At 43.7% G+C, this 21264-nt stretch overlaps 1 protein-coding gene across 1 annotated transcript in view; it reads right to left on the reverse strand.

The window, feature by feature from the left end:
• Trpm3 (transient receptor potential cation channel subfamily M member 3) overlaps positions 1-21264 on the reverse strand; it is an 82553-nt gene that overhangs the window by 47349 nt on the left and 13940 nt on the right. The window contains exons 7-9 of the mRNA XM_059259714.1: positions 15999-16127; positions 11425-11676; positions 4799-4973 (exon numbers count right to left, since the gene is read on the reverse strand). Of these exons, the coding sequence (XP_059115697.1) occupies positions 4799-4973; positions 11425-11676; positions 15999-16127 (556 nt within the window). The remainder of the gene's footprint in view (positions 1-4798; positions 4974-11424; positions 11677-15998; positions 16128-21264) is intronic.

The following is a 21264-nucleotide window of genomic DNA, read 5'->3' on the forward strand; positions in this document are numbered from 1 at the left end:
TATAGTGGATATCATGATAGCGGAATGCATATAGGTCACAGCGGTGACCTAATGCAGAGATAGCCCTGTTCTCTGTAACTCTCACAAGCCCAAGTTGGCAAACAAGTCACGTGGGTATTTTTTACAGTATGAGCTGACTTTTCCAGAGACAGCCCTGTGTTGGCCAGCTTCCTTAGCAGTTTGTGAAAATGAAACCTAATGAAACAATTCCCCTTTTCCCCAAAGTTGGCACTGGCCCAAGCTTTGCTTTCCCAGAGTATGTTGTTTCCTGGTCGGGCAATGCATCCTGTGCTATAGCCGTTAGGTATCAGTGTGCTCTGAAGGCATTAGAGGTCAGTCTGAAATCCTAACCAGAAGCTGAGACTGAGCTTGACTACATGACTGAGAAGCATACCAGTGGGCATCCTCCTTGCTCCGGATGTTCTAAGCTCCACCATCACAAGTGTATTTCAGACACTTGAGCTGCCCTACTTCCACACCCAAATCGAGGAACAATTAACTGGAGACAGAAAAGTAATTCAGGGCAGTACTTGAGCTTGTCATACACATACTTGACCCTTGTTTGAGTCAAAGCCACAGAGACAACCTGGATACCAAAGAGCAAGGGTTATTTTAATAGCAAAATGTTGTATTCAATCAATCAATCAAAAACAAAACAAAAAAAACCCTCTCCTTCTTCTGATTACCTATTAATTTCAGATGAAAAAGCTCCAGGCAGTAAGAAAAAAATGACGCATGCACTAAGAAGATTGGATATTTAATTCAGAGTGGAAATGGCTAGGTAATATTAAGTTGTCATGGTAGAAAGCAAGTCCTGGACATTCTGCTTTCACAGTACTATCTAAACTTGTAAAAATACCCAGAGAGGCAGAAAGGAGGCCTAAATTTAGACCCGTATTTAATGCATTCAAGAGCATGATTCATTTCTCTCCTGCCTCGGTACAGCCCGAGGAATCTGAATCTACAGCAGGATGCCTTGTAAGTAAGAAGCACCCCCATCCAGCGAGAGGCCAGAGCACGTGGAGCCACCCTGTCTCCTCTGCTAATAAAGGTGAACTTCCAAGTACCCCACCCACCAAAACCGATCTCTGAGCGCATGAAAAGCCATTCAAGTTTAATTTTACTCCAGCCTTGGTGTGGATCCTGCTGGGAATTTACTTATTTATTCTGTTGTTCTTTTGGTTTTTAAATGGGTTTTCCACCCAAGCACCTGTGGGCCCTGGCTAGCCCTTGGAGGCCATTTAGTAAAGCTCACCCTCATGAGACCTCCCAGAAGAATGTTGTAGTTGGTATCAGTGTATTGAATGTAATGGAATGAATTAATTATTTTGTGGAACCGGGTATTGAACCCAGAGCCTCCTGTGGACAAGGCAAACGCTCTACCCTTGAGCTACAGCCATCGGCCCATATTGGTATATTGAACATCCCAGACGCCAAGTCACTACAGTGGCCCGTAGCTGGGCTTAGCAAAGTAATATGCATGTAACATGAGTATTTAACATCAATTACAAGTTATCTGAAAAACAACAACAATAACAACAAAGCAAGTCAAATAAAACTCAATTACCAACTGACCAACGAACTAGCCAACAATAGCAAGTTCAGTTCACATGAATCAGATCAGCATGAGGCTCAGCCTCCATGGTGAAAATGGTTGCTGTCTCTTCTTTTTCATTCTCTTCTACCTCTAACCATATTCTGCTGCCAAGCCCAAAGCCAAACTCTATCCTCTCGGATAATTTAGACTAAGGCTGGTCTGTCATTTGTGTTAGTTCACTATGGCTTAGATGGCAAATGTACTTGTTATTTTGTGGTTTTTAAAAATGTGACTCCATTTTTTTTTCTTTTAAGTTTTTAAGCACATTTGGAAAGTAACCGTACAGGTCTCATCCTATAGTCTGGATTTTTAGGAAATTTCTATTGAAAATAATAGGAAAGTAGATGAAATATATACCAAAAAAGCTACAGTTAGATGACAGTGCCTCTGGAAAGTGAGGACATTCTAGCTGTTCTCCACTCTGAGGTGTGACATTGGTATGAGTAACCCATTCTGAAGGTCCCATTGCATACTCCCATCCACTAGTCCCAGTTAAGAAAGAGATCATTTCCCCCAACATGAAATGGGTCCAGCAACGCAGAAACTGAAACAACCAGCGTTAGATACGGAGCACGTGCATCAAGTTAGGAATGAGCCATCTGAGGTGTGTGTAAATGAGCAGCACTTGGGAAGGGCCACACAGGGCACATCCACAGCATGGGCTTGGTAGACCGTGGGAGGGCAGCGGGTCCGGGTGGATATGAGATCCAATCAGCCTGAAAACATGCTTCACACACCAACCTGGACACGCACAGAGAGAAGGCCACACACTGTAGGGCAGCAGAAATGATTTGTACCTTTCTCAAACAGTTTGGTACTGGTTCTCCTGTGCAGTTCTCAAGAGCCAGGTGGGGGCAGGCATCCAATTTCCACTGCGCCCAGCTTGTGCCGTAGTAAAGGCGACTGAGTCATTAATAGGACAGTGATGTCCGGTGATCTTGGCCAAATGTTATTTGAGATTTGGGGACAGTCATCGAAATCCATTTGAGAAAGGACGGATACTCTTTAGCACTCTAGACAGAAAACTGGCTGATTTAGCTTAGAACAGATTCTGCTATCGCAGCCAACTTCAGATCACAGAGGAAGAGGGCAGGGTCTCAAGAAGGTTGTATCCAGCTAAGGCTAGGTCAGTTATATTTGGGGATTTGGGGTCAAGATTTATCCTTACACACATAGAGCACCATAGATCTAATTCACAGAGTGGGGGAATTTATTTTCATCCTTCAGTCACACAAAACACCTCTATTCTGTCTTTGGGGGTGGTGGGGAGAGTTCAAGTTCTAAACTATAATCAGCCCTTCTTTGAAAACAGCAATACTAAATCCTCGTGTTCAGCAGATGATGGTGTTTGTTGCACTAGGCTGGGCCCATAGTACAACATCAATAAATGGCCACTTGTAGAGGGACAGACAGAATCCCATGTGTAAAACACATCCATACCTCCCCTTTCTCTCCCTCCCCCTTACTCCCTCCCCCTCTCTCCCTCACTACATTGTTCAAATGCCCATGTGGGCTTCATCTCATTCTGGGAGAAAAAGGGACAACTTGAAAAGGCAAAATAATGTAGCAAAGTGGAAAAGCAGTTTCCAGGGGAGGTGTGTGTGTGTGTGTGTGTGTGTGTGTGTGTGTGTGTGTGTGTGTGTATGTAATAGCATGCTTAGTCTCTGAGGAGAAGCATCATAGCAAGCTTTTTAAGTGTTGTTTTGCCTGTAGGGACCATTTGAAAGGATGCTCTCGACAGGAAATTCCTGTCCCTGGGAGACTGCCTTCTGAAGGCTGCACATTGTCAGCCAAAGATATTATAACTGGAGGATGGAGCTAAAATTCTTCCTCCATGAGTTGGCTAAGTCTTATGGAACAAATATTTGTTCCAATTAGGTGTTCCAAAAAGTCTTGCTCGCCTCAGAGCCTCAGATAACGTGTTGTGAGAAGGAAAGCATATTTGTTCAAAATCTATCATGGAGGGAAAATGATGTGTTGCTGTGTTTTGTTGCCAGGATACACACGGTGGTCTTCATAGGCCCGAGGACTTCCAAGCTCAGATGTCTTTACTTCCAAGCTCAGATGTCTTTTGTCCTTGTGTTCCTAGGCCCCATTCTACCTGGGATGAGGAGGGAGAGTGGGGTGCTGGCTAGACTCTACTCCCACTCCTTATTAAGCTGTGTGATTATGTGACCCTAATCCATGTTCACAGTCCAGGGCTCAGATGGCTGGCCTGTCAGCAAAAAAAATGTCTGAAAAAATGTTAATTCAACAGTGTTGGAGGGTTGTTATTTTCAGAGCTAAACTCCTCAGGGAAAATGAGAAAGAGCTGTGCCTGGGATTCAACTCCACACTGAAACATGCTTCTTCCCTGATGCTTTGTGAAGTCATTTCCTGATGCCTGGTGTGCCCTGACATTTGGTCCAAATAAAACCCTGGAACAGACTTCTGGGCTACAACTATCCTCCAACTCCACACAAAAGGAGTTGTTTATTGCAGAGACTCAGTATCTAGTAGGCTGAAGGTACTGGAAGGCTGCTGGCTCTTGGTCCACACTAAATCACTTTATGATATAGATTCCCCCACCCTGGCATTTACCACGAACAACTCTGTCTATGACCTACAGGCATTTTCCATACTTCTTGGTAATGAATTCTGGCTTCATCTGTGTCTCAATAGCACTTAAGAATGGGAAAGGCTGTTGGGGAATAGTTTCTAGCATGAGGAAAATACCATACAGATGTTTGCCCTTAATCTTGAATTCTAATGATGAAATTGAGAATTGTTTATTTGTTCTACACTCAAGCCCAAGGAATTTATTTTCTAAAGCCTAGCAAGCCGAGGGCTAGGGTAGGAGTGGGTAGTTTTGACTTAATATATTCCCAGTAATGAAATATGAAAAACCTGGCCTTAAGAGCTTGAGTTATACACAAACTTATATCATTTAAAATGGTTCATTTTTTTTTTTTTGTATCAACTTTGGTATACTAGATGTCCATTTGTATTTTAGGAAGGTCATACCTGGAGAAACAGTTGATGGCTACTTTGCTAACATAGCATATTCACCTCCAGTGATTGTTTCCACCAAGATAGCAAACTAGGAATCGGTCCTCTATCTTGAGCCATTTATTGAGGACAAACAAATGGACTTGGAAAAGACGTGACTCAATCAAAGTTAAATACCTGACTTTGGTGTATGAGAATCATAAACTTGCTTACGGTCTATCTGGTCTGCAAACACTTCCCCATAAATCATCCAATATGGCATGTAGAAGATATTCTTGGCCAGTTTCCAAGATGGCTCCTCATTGGGAAAGAGAATGGCTTGTCTGGCGACCCCAAAGCTCATCAGCACCACCAGCATAATGATGACAAAGTACATCATGTCTATCATCTGGAAGGGTGGAGAAGGAGAAATAAAAGAAAAGCCATGTGATTGAGGGTGCCTGTGAATGCTGACATTGAAGGAATCCCCAGCTAAGAGGACAACTGGACTACCGAAGCTGACCTCTACATGCTGAATGCTAATGTAAGTTGCTAAAATTTTTTTTTTTTTACAAGTGCACACATAATGGAGCCCTTTCATTTTTATGGCTGACTATGGGATATATTTACATTTAGGCACAAGAGTACTATTCCTCAGAATTTGGGTTCTCCACATGGTTCCCATTTTTTAAAACAAAACAAAACAAAACAGTTATTAGAGAAGGCAAGTGGCTTGTTTTGGTTTCTTTGTTCTTAGGAAAATTAGAATTGGGATAGTTGGACTATTTTTAAGAACAAGTGCAGAACAGTATATTCCTACTCGTAGTTCTGAGAGGCTAACATGACTTGGAAAGCTCAAGAAAATAAGGGCTTACAAATAGACCTATGGCAGAGCAAACGGGAGCCCAGCACATTGCTTGATTCTCTGCCGTGGACCAGGCTCTCACAGAATCATCCCGTTTCAATATTTCTCCTGCAGGGTAGCCTATTGTGGAGGGTATTTTCCCAGGTCTTAAAAACATGTGGCTTCATGAACTAGACCAGTGCCTGTTGTTGACATGATGGATCTCCTCCTAGGTGTGTGTGTGTTTCTCAGCTCCTCTTGATGGAAGGCCGCCATGTTTCCTTCCCCTCTTTCCCTTTTCCATGCTCTCATTTGTTTCAAGGCTACGTGACTAGACATCTGTTTTTTCTTTTTCACCTGCCCGATTGCTTTCTTTTCAACACTGAAAACTGACAAGGTACACTGAGTGGTGATACCGACGACTCCAAACTCACAGCTTCTTTAAAAGACATGTCCAGCGTCTCTGCCTAGAAAGATGGGTGTGCTGTCCAAGCTAGGCTAGTTGTGGGATCTCATCCCATGGCAGCCATGGTGAGGTAGGCATGTGACACAAGACGGGACTTCACCAGAATTTTCAGAATCTTTTGGTTTTTGAGTTTGTTTTTTATTTTTTGGAGACAGGGTCTCTGTATGAGCCCAAAGTATATTGGAACTCACTATGCAGATGAGGCTGGCCTGGAACTTTGTGATCCTCCTGCTTCAGCCTCTAGTGTGCTGAGATTACAGCCATCTCTACCGTTTCTTATAGAAGCAGAGAGAGAAGTTCCCTTTCATTCTTTATAATGTTCATTCTTTGTGTGAATCTTGCATGCTGGAGGCTGAGTTTCCCCACTAGTGAATGAACAGATATAGTAGAGGAAGAGACCTAGTCCTGGCAGTGATTGGACCCCTGTCTCTGTAGTCTTTTTGGCCAGTTCCCCCTTGTCCTCTTGTAAGTCAGTATCCCTCCCACACTTAAGCTGCGGAGATCGGTTTTCACTCCTGTGTCAAACTGTCTGATACCAAAGACTTCCTTCTCTTGGATAATATAGTGTAAGGAGTACCCACCCACAGAGAATGATGAATAGTAATTATCAGTGATAAAGAAGGTTCCAGGTTGTTTTATTTATTATTGTTACTGTTGTGCTGGGGATTGGACCAAGGTCCTAGTGTACACTAAGCATATACTCTACTATGGACCTATTTCTGCCTCCAGCTTCAAAGAGAATATTCCATGGTACCTGTTCCAGTAACTTAAACATGGTCTTCTTGGGTGCCTTAGGACACAGGGGCCTCAATATATTTTAGATCAATTCATCAATTTCCAAGACAACTTCAAAATACATCTGCCAAAATTTTTAAGACCTTGAGGTGAGATAGGAATTTCCTCAAGATTCCTCCTTTCCATATCCTCACAGGTATATGCTAGCTGTTCTTCCTTCCTCCAGTTGGGGGTTGCAGGTCTCTACGTGGGTGAGATGGCTGGGTTGGATCAGGTTCATAGGAAACCCAAGTCTGTGTTTCATCTCCTCCCTTCTTTTTATTTTATAAAATCCTTTGATTACTTATTTACAGAAAGTTGTATCAATGAAGGAGCACAGATGAGTCTATATTTGTTCACATAGATTAAAAGATGGGCAGGGGAAGACTAGGGAGTACTCACCAGAGTGAGGAGCTAGTCTGACTCAAGAAAACTCAGCCAGTAAATACAGAAGCTGCACCAATTTAATTCCTCAGCTTTTTTTTTAAAAGATTGTTCCTAATATCTATTCACAGGGTCAAAAGAGCAAAAGAAAAATATTCTTCCCATATGCTGAGCTTTCTCTGTTTCAAAGTCTTTACTGTCATAAATATATCAGGGTCTGAGCATCATTAATAAGAAGATAAACGGACTTCTTTTGTTTTCAAAGTCAAATTATCCAGTGAGTTCAATGTCAAGATTCTTCCCAGTCTTATGAATACCTTTTGGTATGTTGAACAGAGAACATCCATGTTGGTGATGAAGCAAATGCTCTTAGGTGCCAGACAACCTGGATTTTGATCCTGACTTCTAGCTAAAATAGCTACATGAAAAAAAAAAAATCCACCACCACCACCACCAAAAACCCTTTTCCCTGACCATTAAAAAAGAAAAAGAAAGTTTGCTAAGTGTCCTGGAGTGAGTTGCTTAATCTTGTTTTTAAATGTTGTAAGTGGGATAATAATAACAATCACATGATTACCTTTGACTAAATGTGATGGCTATGGGGTAAGTTCTCATAAATGTTAATGTGTTGTTATTGGAAGGTCAGGATGTGGAGTCAGGAGTTTGAACCTTGTCCTTGTCTCTCTCAGGGTCTGTTTATTTAATTGATATAGGAGGGTTCTAAGATCTATTCCATGGGGTTGAACAGTGAGGGCTGAAATGTGTCTCACATGGTGCTTGGCACAGTAAAGCATAGCTACTATCATGGTTTCTATTCCACATTACATAAGTGAGTTAGTCCCAGGTTTATAGAATTTCCCTAAGAAATAAAATATGAAGGAACAGAGTCAGGATTTCAAGTGATCCTGGACCTGCATATCAATAGGACGCAGTGGGGATGAAGGAGTTCCATTCCGTCAGGCATTTATTTCTTCTACATTGCCAACACACAAAACCATTTCAGAATGAGCACCTGGCCATCCTGTGTTTGGTCTCCAGATACCAAGGCGCTGGGCTACCTGGGTGTGGAAGAACTAAAGAGGGGCCCTCTAAAGTTGAGGGCTTTGTATATAACACATCTGGGAAGACTCTTCAGCTTTCAGTTTGCAGTCCATCTGGCTCACTGATAAACTCTAGAGATGTATTTTATCTACTTTCTGGATTGATGACTCAATTATTGAACTAATTATCTTAAAAGCATTCTGTAAGAACTCAAAGTCCCCAAATTTTCTACTTATTCTTGACTGATAAATGAAGTCATTCATAAGTTAAAAAGTAGAGAAAAGGCATCACAAGCCTTCCTGTTCATTTCTTAGTAAGGTTTCATTCTAGTCAAAACTGGAGTGATTATGCCATTATTAAAATGATAGGCACAGAAATTAAGATAATCTTACTACATCAATGCAACTTTAGATATTTCAAATATTTAAATGCCACCTAGACTTTTAAAAATAATTGACTTGGTTTGGTTTTTGAATAGTCTATCTGTTAAAATAAGGTAATAAAAAATAACTATCAGATTAAATAATCTCCTAATGTAGTTCTTGACAGAGGGCAGTTTTGTGCTTCAGGGAACATTTGGTAATGTTTGGAAACATCTTTGTTGTCCTAACTCTCTCTGTCTCTCTGTCTCTGTCTCTCTCTGTCTCTCTGTCTCTGTCTCTGTCTCTCTCTCTCCCTCTCCCTCTCCCTCTCCCTCCCTCTCTCTCTTCCTTTCCCTCCCTCTCTTTCTTCCTCTCCCCCTTTCTGTTCTCCCCTCTCTGTCTCTCTGTCTCTCTGTGTGCATGTGAGCATGTGTGTGTGTGTGTGTGTGTTGTGTGTGGTGTGTGTGTGTGTGAATGCTGCTAAATATCCTGCAGTATACAGGGTGGGGACTCTTCAACAAAGAACTCCGCAGTCCCAGCTGGGTGTGGTGTGCATGCTGGTAGTCTCAGCACTTAGGAGGCAAGGGCAGGAGGAGGTAAAGTACAGTCAGGTTCAGTTACACAGTGAGACACTCCTTAAAAAAAAAAAAAAGAGTGTCAAGGTGGAGAAAAATTGGCCTGATTTCCAAGCTATTATAGTTTGATTTTTTTTTCCATTTTACTTGGAAATATATAAAAAGGCCTGTTCTCCCTAGAAAATCCATATGCACATTTTCCTGTGTAAGTTGGGAGCAGGGATTCACAGGTCCCTCCTTCAAGCCCATTCCACAGAGCCTACCTTTAGACACAAGAATGTTCACCCAAATCTCAAATCCATTGTTAAATGAAGGCACGATGGCAGAATAAACCAATAATACCCACATTTTTCTCCTTCTCAAACAATAGCAAGTCCAACTGGGTTCGGTTTGGGTAACTAAAACTCCAGAATCCATGTTCCTGTTCTCTAGAACGCGTCTGGTGCTATTTACCCTAAATAACGTTGGTGTGATCATTCCACACTTGTGTATGAAAGGGTTGGTTCTATGGAAGGACAGTGTGTTTATAAACTTTTCTTTCTTCATTGTCCTTTAAAACGACAATATAACCACAACAATAGGAGACATAATTTATCAACCAGCTAGCTATGAGCTGGCTATTGTTTAGCATGGGCCATTCCCAATTATCACAGCTTTACAAAGTACATGTTTACTGTTCTTTGTTGCCTGAGAAGGCAGTGAACTGAATATCAAAGAGTAAAGGAAATTCATTTTGAATTTAAATTTTTCCTTTCTCTGCCTGGATTTGTTGGGTTTTTTTTTTTTTTAAATAGGAACATTTTTGTTTATTTAGGATATATTTCAGTAGAATTCATGGACAGATGTTAATAAATACTGGTTTAGCAAGATGTCTATAGTAAAAATTGAGTGACAGTAAGAAGGGACATCTATAATGCCACCTGCTTGTTTCAACAGCTCGCAGGATGGAACTAGAGATGGTACCGAAGAGATTTTTATGAGGGGGTGTTTTTCCATGCAGGGTGGATATGCTTAGCTTCCCACATGTCGAGGATATACATGTGGGCATCAGAGAAGTGGGCATCAGAGAAGTGGGCATCAGAGAAGTGGGCATCAGGCTCTGGGTTCTGCTGGAGTGTCTGAGGAAGGAGCTCATGAACCCAGCGCCCCACCCCGACCCCACACCTGTCACCAGGTTCACACTGATGCCGGCCACCTCAGGCTCAGTCTTCCTGGGAAAATTCTGGAATATATTCAGGAATGTTGAAGTTCTCAGGCATTTGTATAGAAGTACATTAGCTCGCCATTTGAGATTCTTTCATTTTAAAGAATTTAGAGGAGCAGGTGCCAGGAGCTAGGTTTAGTCAATAGTTTTCCCCAGTACTCACAAAACCTCTGGTACTCAAGATTCTGCCTTCCTAACTCAGATCAACTCAAACCCCTCCCCCCTTTGTGGACTAGATGCCACTTTTTTTTTTTTTTTTTTTTTTTTTTGGTTTTTCGAGACAGGGTTTTTCTATGTAGCTTTGCACCTTTCCTGGAACTCGCTTTGGCTGGCCTTGAACTCACAGAGATCCGCCTGCCTCTGCCTCCCGAGTGCTGGGATTAAAGGCATGCGCCACCACCGCCCGGCTCAGATGCCACTTTTTAAAAGCGCCTTATTTGATCTTATTTTACAGTATGTTTTTTTTTCAGGCAAATTTTTGCTATGTACCTCTGGATGGCCTGGGATCTGACTCCTTAGCTTCCCAAGTGTTGGGTATTCTAAGTGACTTGCAACTACCCCTAGCTTCAAATATCACCTCCAAAACTCATCTTTTACGAGTCTTCAAGATCTGTTAACATTTTTTTAGTCCTCCTCCAAGCCTGGCCACCGTGAACATTTTGTGGGAACCTGTCCTGACCTGCGATCTTTCTGGACTAAATAGGAGTCACTCTGAGGACCCTGCATGCAAAGTACCCTTCCTTTCCCTTTTTCTCAATCTCATGAAATGACATCTTTGCTCAACTATTTTTCTTTTTCTTTTCCTAGACAGGGTCTCTCTGTGTAGCCATGGCCATCCTGGAACCCGCTCTATAGACTGGGCTGGCCTTGAACTCAGAGATCCATCTGCCTCTGCCACCTGAGTGCTAGGATCAAAGGTTTGAGCCACCACTTCTTGGCTTTGCTCAGCTCTTAAGCTAGTGCCTGTCAAAAAGCAAGTGATTGGTCCACATACTTCAGTTAGTAAACAGGCAGCTGATGATTACATTCTTTAGTTTCTACATAGCAATAGAGTCAAATTTGCAAACACTCGAAGGGAATTAAAAAACTAAAAACCCCCTGGGGCCATCTCCTGCAGACCGAAGCAGCAAATCCAAATGAATCGCATCTCTCTATTATCACTGATCTTCCTCTGGGAAAGGGTAACATGGAACTGAATGACCTTGCTTACCATTTTCCCAATCATCATTACATATGGGCCCAGATACTTGTTCACGCCGAAGATGTCTAGTAAACGGATGTACCAATAAATGATGTTCACACAATAGATGACCCTCCCATCACTCCTGAAGGGCTGGTCTTGAAGTCGAAGGATCATTCCCACCGAGAAGAGGAGGATGGCGATGAGGTCTGTGACATTCCAGTATTCCTGCAGCCACACTTTCACTTTCTGCAGCAGCTTGCCGGGCTCTGACATCAGGATCTACAAGGCAGCAGAGAGGGTTAGGCCTGGTTTCTCCTATGCTTTCAGCTTGGCTGGAAAGTGCTCTCTCTGTCTGTTAGCTGATGGAAGGAGTTAGCTAGACCTGAGTCTAGTTGAATACCTGTATACTATGAATGCATGATTGAGCTAAGCTTAGGTAACCCAGATGTGCACTGTCTAGAAGCAGATGTAAACAACAGGTTCGATCCTTGGGATTGTCTGGCAGTTCTGAGCCACCGCAGGCTTTTGCTATAACATTATATATTCCTAACACACCGCAGACCCCCACAATCATCTCAGTAAACAGTGCTTCAGTACTGAGTGACACGAACCACTACTTCAGGACACCTCCATTCTTCTCTCGTATCAGCAAATCGTTGTCTGCAGTACAACCCCGTTAATGACTTATCATCTCCATGATTGCCACTGAATTCTAAGTCCCATTACATCAGGCACATGGTTGTAACTGTTTTCTTATGGCATATCTGTTGTCATTATGGACACCAGCCTACCATCCATTTTCTGAGCAACAAACACACAGTGAACTCTTTGAAGACCTAAACCATGATGGGGTTGGCAATTACAAAGTCGCTTTTTATAAACAAAGACTCATAAAGCTGTACCCAAGGGGGATGCTTCCTTTCATGACCAGTAAATTACACCTCATTTCTTTAAAAAAGAGACAAGGGACAAGCAAACCATGTTAAGTACATACTCAGACTTTCTGATGGTTTTCATTATAAACAGACCAAAAGCCAAACTCCTTACCATGGTCCACTTCCCATCCTACTGCCTTCTCCCTCATTCTCTTGCTGTAGCCACACTGGCCTGCTCTGAAGCAGAACAAGGCCAGCCTATGCTCAGGACACTCGCACCTAATTCCTTCCACCGGGGACTTTCTTTTCCAAGAGTTTGCATGCTTGGCCTCTTCTTATCCTTAAGCTCTTTATTCAGTTGTCTCCTTCCTAGGAAGGCCTCTGTTGACCATTACAGCTGCAGTAGCCTCCATGGCTCCCAAACACGGATACCTGGTTCCCACCACTGAGTTCCTACTCCAGCAGGTGTGGGGTCCTTACATGTTCCCAGGTCATGCTGGTGAGCATGGTGTGAGATCCACTGTCCTATCGACCCAGCAGCACTCTCTGTGACTGCGGCTGTCCTGCTGGCTCCTCCCCCTCTGGGTCCATCTGAGCTAGGTAAAAATCTGTGCGTGTGCATGGGAAAGGAGAGGCAGGTAGGATGGGCCATGCCTTCGCAATCTTCTGCCCCTTGCTCATGTGTTGCTAAAACTACTACTATGAGAGAGAGAAAAAGAGAGGGGGGGGGAGAAAGAGGAGGGGAGAGAGAGGAGAGATGAGAGAGAGTGAGGAAAGAGGGGGCGGGGAGGAGGGCACCTCCTCTGCCCCATCACTGCTAAACCAGCCCTCAGCTCAGGCCTTGGTATCCTGGGACCCAGTAGCGCATCACGGGGGAGCAAAAAGGAAAGAGTGTTTCAGATGACCCAAACAGGTTTCAGACCTCGCTCTCTTCTCTAGTTGTAGCATACCAAACAATTGCTCCACCTTGTTTCCCAGACCTGTAAAGTGGGGATGGATGTGATCATGGCTGTCACTGACGTCACAGACTTGAGGGAGACCTGGGTGAGATAATGTCTACTAAGGCTTGCTGTAAACAGTTCCATACTATTAAGGGGTTGCTGTGGCTGGCTCTGGTGACTACATGCAGCAGTATGTGGTGAAGAGAATGGGATCAGCAGCACACGAAACCACAGCCTTCCGTGTGTTTGTTTGGGAGGCACGGAAGCATGCAAACTTTTCCATGCTTCCAGGATCTTGCGTCTGGGTTCCCGAGGGCCTGTGTGCCAACCACAAGGAGGCAGGGAGGCGGGTGCTTGTGGGAACTGTCACCCACTCAATAGTTGAGCCTCTCTTCCCAGAGTTCAAGGCAGGGACATGGGGTGAGAGGTCACCTCACCAATTGCAGAGAAAAAAGATCAGGCACAAACATGGCCACAATCCCACTTCCCACTTCTTCCTCAGCGGCAAGCACGCTTGGGCTGACCCAGCCCTGACCCGGTATCGGAAGCCCCACCCTGCCTGCCATGACACGCAGCTTCACAAAAAATGGCTGGCCAGGCCTGGAGGTTTCTGGCAGCCTGCCCGCTTGGCAGCCATTCTAGAACAGTCCAGGGAGTACAGGCTGCTCCCCGTCTTCTTCCAGCCTAGTCCCTGGACAGCCTCCAGCCTCCACACTCCAGTCTTTCCCTCCTCTGCTTGTGATGGGGAAGGAATATGTGGCGGGGTGTGAAGTCTCCCGAGTGCCAGCTGGCATCCCGCAGAGGCAGGGCCCCTTGGCGGGAGCAGGCTCAGTTCTCAGAGCTACACAAAGTCCCGGGCAAACTTATTACTGTTTTTCAGTTTACAAGTCCGCTGCCCTGCTCAAGCAATGGGAGACACTGTGAGTGGTGGAACACAGTGCAGAGACCCGGCTGCAGCAACAACACACGCCGCGGTCTCACTGCCTTAGTCATTTAATCCAGTCTCTAATCCTCAGGTGGGACTCTGGTCCCACTCCCAAGCTCTCAGGAGGGAAAAATGCTAATTAGAATCAAAATAGCACCCACACAGCCCCAGAGAGAGGTGCTGAAGGATGTGTGTGTGTGTGTGTGTGTGTGTGTGTGTGTGTGTGTATTTAAATCTCAATGCAATCAAATTTAGTAGATATGGCATCTTTCTTCTTTGGAGAACATTCCAGAGATGAAATCCACTAGGGCAAGAACCTTTAGTCTGTCAGGTTGATGAAGGTGGGTTGGTGGCCACATTGCATTCGGTGCCCACCTACTGAAATACAGAGACCAGGGTTGTGCTGGAGCTCCCGGAGCCGCACAGACTTGACAGGATCCTTTCCTACTCAAAAGGCCCCTCCCACTCACTGCAGTTTCTGGAACATGCAGAGGAGTCGCTTCACCTTGCAAGCCTGCCTTCCCTGCAGGTTTTCTCTGGTGAGATGGGAGTTTGTGGAGAGCGCTGAGCAGGGTTGCTGCGCCCTCGTGTGGACCGTTTCTTGACCACAGATTTGTAGAAGCTCTTGGAATCTAAAGGGCCACTGACGTTAGATTTATTTAAGTTTAAAAAACAGTTTTAAGTTCACAAAAAGCACTTTCCTTGGTATCTCCTGATCCCTACAGCTTCTTCCATTATCAATGGGCTCTTTTTTTTTTTTTTTTCTCAAATGGTGGAATGATGTTGCCTCATCACCCAAAGACTACAGTTCACATCAGGGTTCACTGTTGGTAGGGTACATTCTATGGGTTGGAACATGTGGAGAATGATAGGAATCCGTCCATCACTACAGTAGCATACAAAATATTTTTGTGACCTTAGAAGGCCTGGACTTCACCTACCATCCTTCCAATGTACAAACCCAGGCAACCACCAATCTTCTTACCACTCTCTAGCCCCCCCTTCATTTTCATAGCTCCCCCATCAATCTCCATAGCTCTCCCCATCTCCATAGGTTTTCCCAGAATTTCATATAGCTGGATTCATATAGAATGTATCCCGTTCGGCCATTTTCTTCTTTGTAACACACACCTGAGTTTTCCCATTGCCTCATAGCTCATTTCTTTTTAGCACTAAATAAGATTTCCTGTCCCCATGGTTAGCTTTGACTTGAAACAAATCATATAGGGGGTGGCATTTCAGTGAGGTGAGGGGAGACCAGAACTGTGTTCCATCCTCCATAGTGCTCCCTAGGAGTGGGAGGGCTGGTGGATGCCCAGCAAGGGGGGTGGTGATAGACATTGAGAAGTAATCAACTCAAGAATAAACTGAATAAAGGAATCATGCAGAGTGTCTCCCCCTCCCTCCCTGCTGAAGTTGTTTCTCTCTGTCCACCATGTGGGTTCTGGGTATTGAACTCAGGTCATTGGGCTTAACAGCAAGCTGCTGGAACACGTTTGGAGAGGTTGATATTGGATTTGTGGACAGTGTCCAAGGAGACCTTAAATAAAGGGTTGAATTGGGAGTTAAAAATAGCAGAGTTTAAAAAGTCATCTTCATAGGGATGAGGAGAGAGAGGTGTAAATGATATGGAAGCCCTCTGGAGGATGTCTTGGGGCAAAAGGCGTGTAAGCAGAAAATAGACTTAACCACCCTTGGAAACCTCTCTAGGTTGGACAAAGAGGAAAGTAGCAGCTCTCCAGCAGCATTTCAGAACCCCATTTGGGGCTTAATTTGAATCCCAAGCATCCCTCTCAATTCTCCATCCTCAGATATGATGGACCACCCTTTCCCTCCTGATTTCATTCCGGAAGCAGTTACCTCTCTCATCTTCTCTATTCCCAGAGTGAAAATGTAGGAGATGACGATCCATTCCTGAGTGGAAGGCCAGCGCTCCATCTTCACTAACACAATGTAGTTGAAGAGCATCAGATATCCGATATATGCCAGCTGCAAGAAAATACAACACAGGACTCTAACTGCAGAGAGCCGGCCCTGGGCAAGACCACTGCATGGCACCCATGAGCAAGGTCAGTAAGCGGGTCAGGGAAGCCATGACGAATGAACTATAGAGTTCTAAACAACCAAGAGTATTTATTTATTTTCTGTGTTCATTCTCATGGAGGTCTGAGGACAATTTGCAGAAGTTGTTTCTTTCCATCCACCAAGTTCTGGGGATCGAACTCAGGTCATTGGGCTTGATGACAGATGCCTTTACCTGCTGAGGCACCTCTACCTCAAATATTTTTTTTTATTTTAAAGGCTATAGTAGTTAAACTAATTGAGTATGCAATGTTTGTTTTTGAGCTTTATATGTGTCTCTGGGGCCCTGGGGCCTTGCTTGCACCTTTGTGTCACCATGTAGGAATTTGCATGCCCATCACCAGTTGATTGTGTGTGTGTGTGTGTGTGTATTCTGGTGTTCTGTCTTAGAAAAGAACCTGGCCTATCAGGGCTCTTGCTTAGGTGCACACTTGGCTTTCCATACTAAAGTGATCGATACAGTGATTGATACTATACATATATATATATAAAGTATATATATATATATATATATATATATATATATTTCTGAAAGATGCTAGATAGATTAATGCCCATCAGAAGGAAAGACTCATATAGTACTTTTAAGTTGGTAAAACTACAGTGTAAGCAGCCGAGATTAATCTTAAGGCTCCATTTCCATTTTCTCCTGAGTAAATAGCATCTGCCTGGTGTTTTTGACCTACAGTGGTTGGCTTCTTAGGGAGGATTCCGACCTCTTTTCCACTGTACTGTCATCCTGCCCTACCCTGGTCGGAACACTTGAGTTTGCCTTCTGCTTCTTTGAAACAAAACAAGAGAAAATAAAGCCATTTACAGGAAGGCGTGGGGTGTGTGGCCTGTTGTGAACCAGAGAGGATTTAATCATCCAGAGGCTCCAGCATCTGGAATTTGAGTCCTGATGTGACTGGCTGGATGTGGGGAAACACTCCTCAGGGCCCAGGCTTGGAATCTGTTACTGAAAGATGCAGTGATGTCAATGTGGAAAGAAAAGAATTGGTGGTGCTCTTGCATAAGAAAACTTACCCTGAGGGGGATAGCAGATGAGTAAAACATCCTGTGGGCAAAGCCTCAAGTTGAGCAAGGCACTGACTGGCCTCAGGGGCTCTGAGCAGGGACCTAGAGTGAGCTGACTCAAATCTGCACTCTCTGGGGGTGGTGTGGGAATGAACAGGGCAACATGTGGGCAAGATGATTGAGGATTGGAGGTGAGGAAGACATTGAGTGACTTTGGGGCTGTGAAGAAAAGTTAGGAGGCAGAAACTGCAGCCTGGCGAGGAGATAAGCCATGTGGGACCACAGAGATGTCTTATCTACCAATGGGCTTCTTCATTTTCGTAAACTGAATAGACTTTTAATGTAAATCAAAGGTACCTCTGACATCCCTGTGACATTGATGACACATGTCCAGGTACAACTGGCACAGAATTCCCTTTTCTGATAAGCCAAGACCTGGGCATGGTAGGCAAACACTCTACCACTGTGAGCTACTTCCCAGCCAGCTTTTCCTTCATCTAAAGGGTGAGGTTATGCCAGAGGTAAAGGATACCACATCTGGAACAATCAGATTGTGACAGAGAGTGAGTGCTTCAGCAGCTGAGGGTTAGCTGAGCTCCTCTACCTGGGTGATTTGATTTTTCTGTCCCCATGACTACTGTTATATTATCCCGGGCCTAGGTTCCCATGGCTCCCCACTTCAGCATCACTACTGAGTCATGGAACTTTCGCATGAGAGAGGCATCCTTTAGAAATTGGTTCCAAGTGTGACTTGGTTCACATGGTTTCAGATCAAGAAAACACTGCTACGCTCTGCAGTCCTTGTATGCATAGTTACAAAACACAAAGGAAGGAAATCAGTTGGTAATACTTTCTAATACACTCTCTTTCCTTTTGCTTGCAATTACTTCTGTCTTCCTGGTCACTTCCTTTTATTGAAAAAAAATGGGTTGCTTCAAGGTGGAGAGACGCTTAAGTGCTCTGGTTTTAACATTTTACGAAGCTCAATGCAAAACATCCCAAGGCACTGTCTCCTCTTGTCACACTTTGGCTCAGTGACACATGAACGCATTTCTTCAGAAATTCTGTATCTTCAAATTTAAGTGGCTTTACTAACAGGGTCCATCCTCTGTCCAGGCCTAGTGTATGTGAAGGGAGGAAGTTGGCAGAAAAACTTAGAACTCAAAACTTAGAACTTGGGTTTAAGTTTGAGCTCATGTGTGTCTTCTTGTGTAAGTCACCTAAACTAGGGCCTCTGGGGGAGAGCTTGTCATGACTTGGTAAAACCCACAGTACACATTGTGTCCTCTGATCTGTGGTTGTTTTTGTACCTTGAACTTCAATCTTTTCCAGCTCGTAACTGAGAAATGTTCTCTGCACAGACAGGGGCTGTGAGCCAATTGGATCTCTGCTTCCTTCTGTCTTGGAACTGAGGGAGACCCACCTGTTCCTCTGGGAAGCTGAGATGAGGACAGAAGGTCATAGGGGAGTGAGGTGGATGCTCATTTGGACAGTGTCAGAGAGGAGGAAGGGACACTTCTGGAAATCAGAGAGAAATACCCTTACAGAGAACACAGGTGAAGTTTGTTGTTAAGCATTGTTGGGGGTCTCAAAAGCTTGGCCCTCTCATTTCCATTCATTTACCTTGAGGCCTGGGTTTTGTCAACATTTGAACACAAATTGCTGGAATTGTTTGAATATAACTGGGGAATTTAGTGTGATGGATTGGCTGAAGCTAACCCAGTCAGTTATGGGAAAGGGAGCTGGACACCAAACCCCAGCTGCCAAAGACACAGCTCCTGTGGTGGTTCAAATGAGAATGGCCCTCATAAGTTCATATGTTTGAATGCTTGGCCTCCAGTTAGTGGCGATTTGAGGTTTCAAGAGAATCACAGTATTTTGAGTTAGCTTTCTCTCCTCCTACTTGCAGATCAAGATGTGGACTCTCTCAGCTGTTCCTGCCATGATGCCTTCACTCCATCATTGTGGACTCTCACCCTCTGAAGCCACAAGCCGAATTAAATGCTTTCTTCTCTAAAGAAGCCTTGGCCATGGTGTTTTGTCACAGCTATAGAAAAATAACTAAGATAGCTTCTCAAAGCATGCTGCAAATGGTGTTCGAAGCAATGTGGTCCAGGTTTCTGTAATCATTAGAGACACCTGGGGCTTTTGGTAATCGCCTCCCCACTACTTCCACAGACTTGATTCAGTTGGGTCCATGGTAGATTCTTGAATTGGGATTTCTAATAAATCCTTTTCTATTGTGGACATTTAAAAAATAGTGGGCTAAAACTCACTACTCTCTGTTCTGAGTGAGGGCTTTTTAACTCTAGCTGCTCATTACAATTACCTGGGAAGCTCTAATTTAGTACCCAGAGGGATGACATAGTACCCTGAGGGTGGAGGATAGGTGTGAGCATGTTTTTAAAGTGTTCCAACAGATGGACAATGACACATGCCTATAATCCCAGTCCTTGAGAGGCGGAGGCAAGGTAATCAGGAGTTTGAGGAAAACCTGGGTGAGACCATGGTTAAAAAAAAACAAAAAACAAACAAAACCAAAACCAAAAGTGTAATGGATGATTCCAATGATCTTGATCTGGAGGTGCCAAGGCTGAGAGACACTGGCCAGGGCACTTGCGATGAAAAAACATTTGGGGCTGAAAATTGCCTGAGTTGAGTCAACAGGGAGCAAGAGGATCAAGGAACTCAAATGATGGGACTGCTGAACCCCAACGAAGAAGGAAAAGCAGATGACTTGGAAGACTAAGTGAGGCCAGTGTCCATCCAAGTGCTGGTTTATTCTTTATGGGATTCCTCACACCAGTTTCTCTTATGCTTTAGACCAGGAATCTGCTAACATTCACAAAAGGCCACAGGACGAATCTTCAGGGTTCTATAGGTCAAGAGGTTTTTTTTTCTTAATGCTCATAATTAACTTTTTTTTTTTTGTTGTTGTTGTAGCACACATGTGGCCAAGTGTAGTAAACACTGGAATTTGAATTTCTTATTTCACAAACTGATCTGTTTTTAAAAGCTTATTTCAACCTTTTAAGGAAAGGTTAAAAACAAACCAAACGCAAACAGACTGGGGTTAAAGCTCAGTGGTACAGCACTCGCCTAGCATGCCTAAAGCACTGGGGGTGATACAAAGCATCACAGGATAAATGCAAAAAAAAAAAATGAGTTTTAGTGTGTGGACCATAGGAGTGGAGTTTCCTTTGTCTATAGTTTTCACACACACACACACACACACCCTTTTTTTGGTTGTGACAACTGAGTCAGAAGAATTGAAGGAGAAGGGCAGATGTGGGCATAAAAAGAAGGGACAGATGTTGTATTGATGAAGTCATTGTCGGCCTCAGGGAGATTATTTAGGAAGCATCTGGATCCTTGCTTAAACACAGTAGCTGCTCAACCAATGATATGGCATTGATTACCTCTCAGAAATGTGACTAGTGTAGGAATAACACTAGTTACTCCCACATTGTACTTACAGCTCCAGACACTATTATAAGTGTTTTATGTCCTTCAACACATTAATCTTCATAAAGTAGAGAGTAGTAGTATTTCTATCTTACAGAAGCACAGAATGGGAAAGTAACGTTTTTGGGGTCACACGGCACAGAGGGACACAGGTAGACCTATATGTAGCCTATCTGTTCTCAAGCTACTTGCAAGTCACAAGTCCACTGCTTTCTACAAGGCAAAATTGAAAAAGTGCTGCCGTAAAGAATTTAACTGAGTTTTTGAATGTATGCTATTTTGAGGTGGATATTATTTTGGAATGTCAATACATTGGAAATTTTACTTTACTAAAATGAATATAAAATGTGATATATGTGTTTTTATATTCTCTCATACTCTATTAAAATCATCCTTTGAAGTTGCGGCTTCTAACTGGTGGTAGTTTTGATCCCACAAATGCCTGGAAACATTTTGGCTGTCATCCTTAAAGGACAGAGTGTGATTCTGGCATCTGGTAGCCACAGACCAGGATGCTGCTGCATGGCAAAGAATTATCCTGGCTAAAATATCACTAGTGCCG

The sequence above is a fragment of the Peromyscus eremicus genome, chromosome 1, assembly GCF_949786415.1.
Source record: "Peromyscus eremicus chromosome 1, PerEre_H2_v1, whole genome shotgun sequence".
Lineage (NCBI taxonomy): Eukaryota > Metazoa > Chordata > Mammalia > Rodentia > Cricetidae > Peromyscus > Peromyscus eremicus.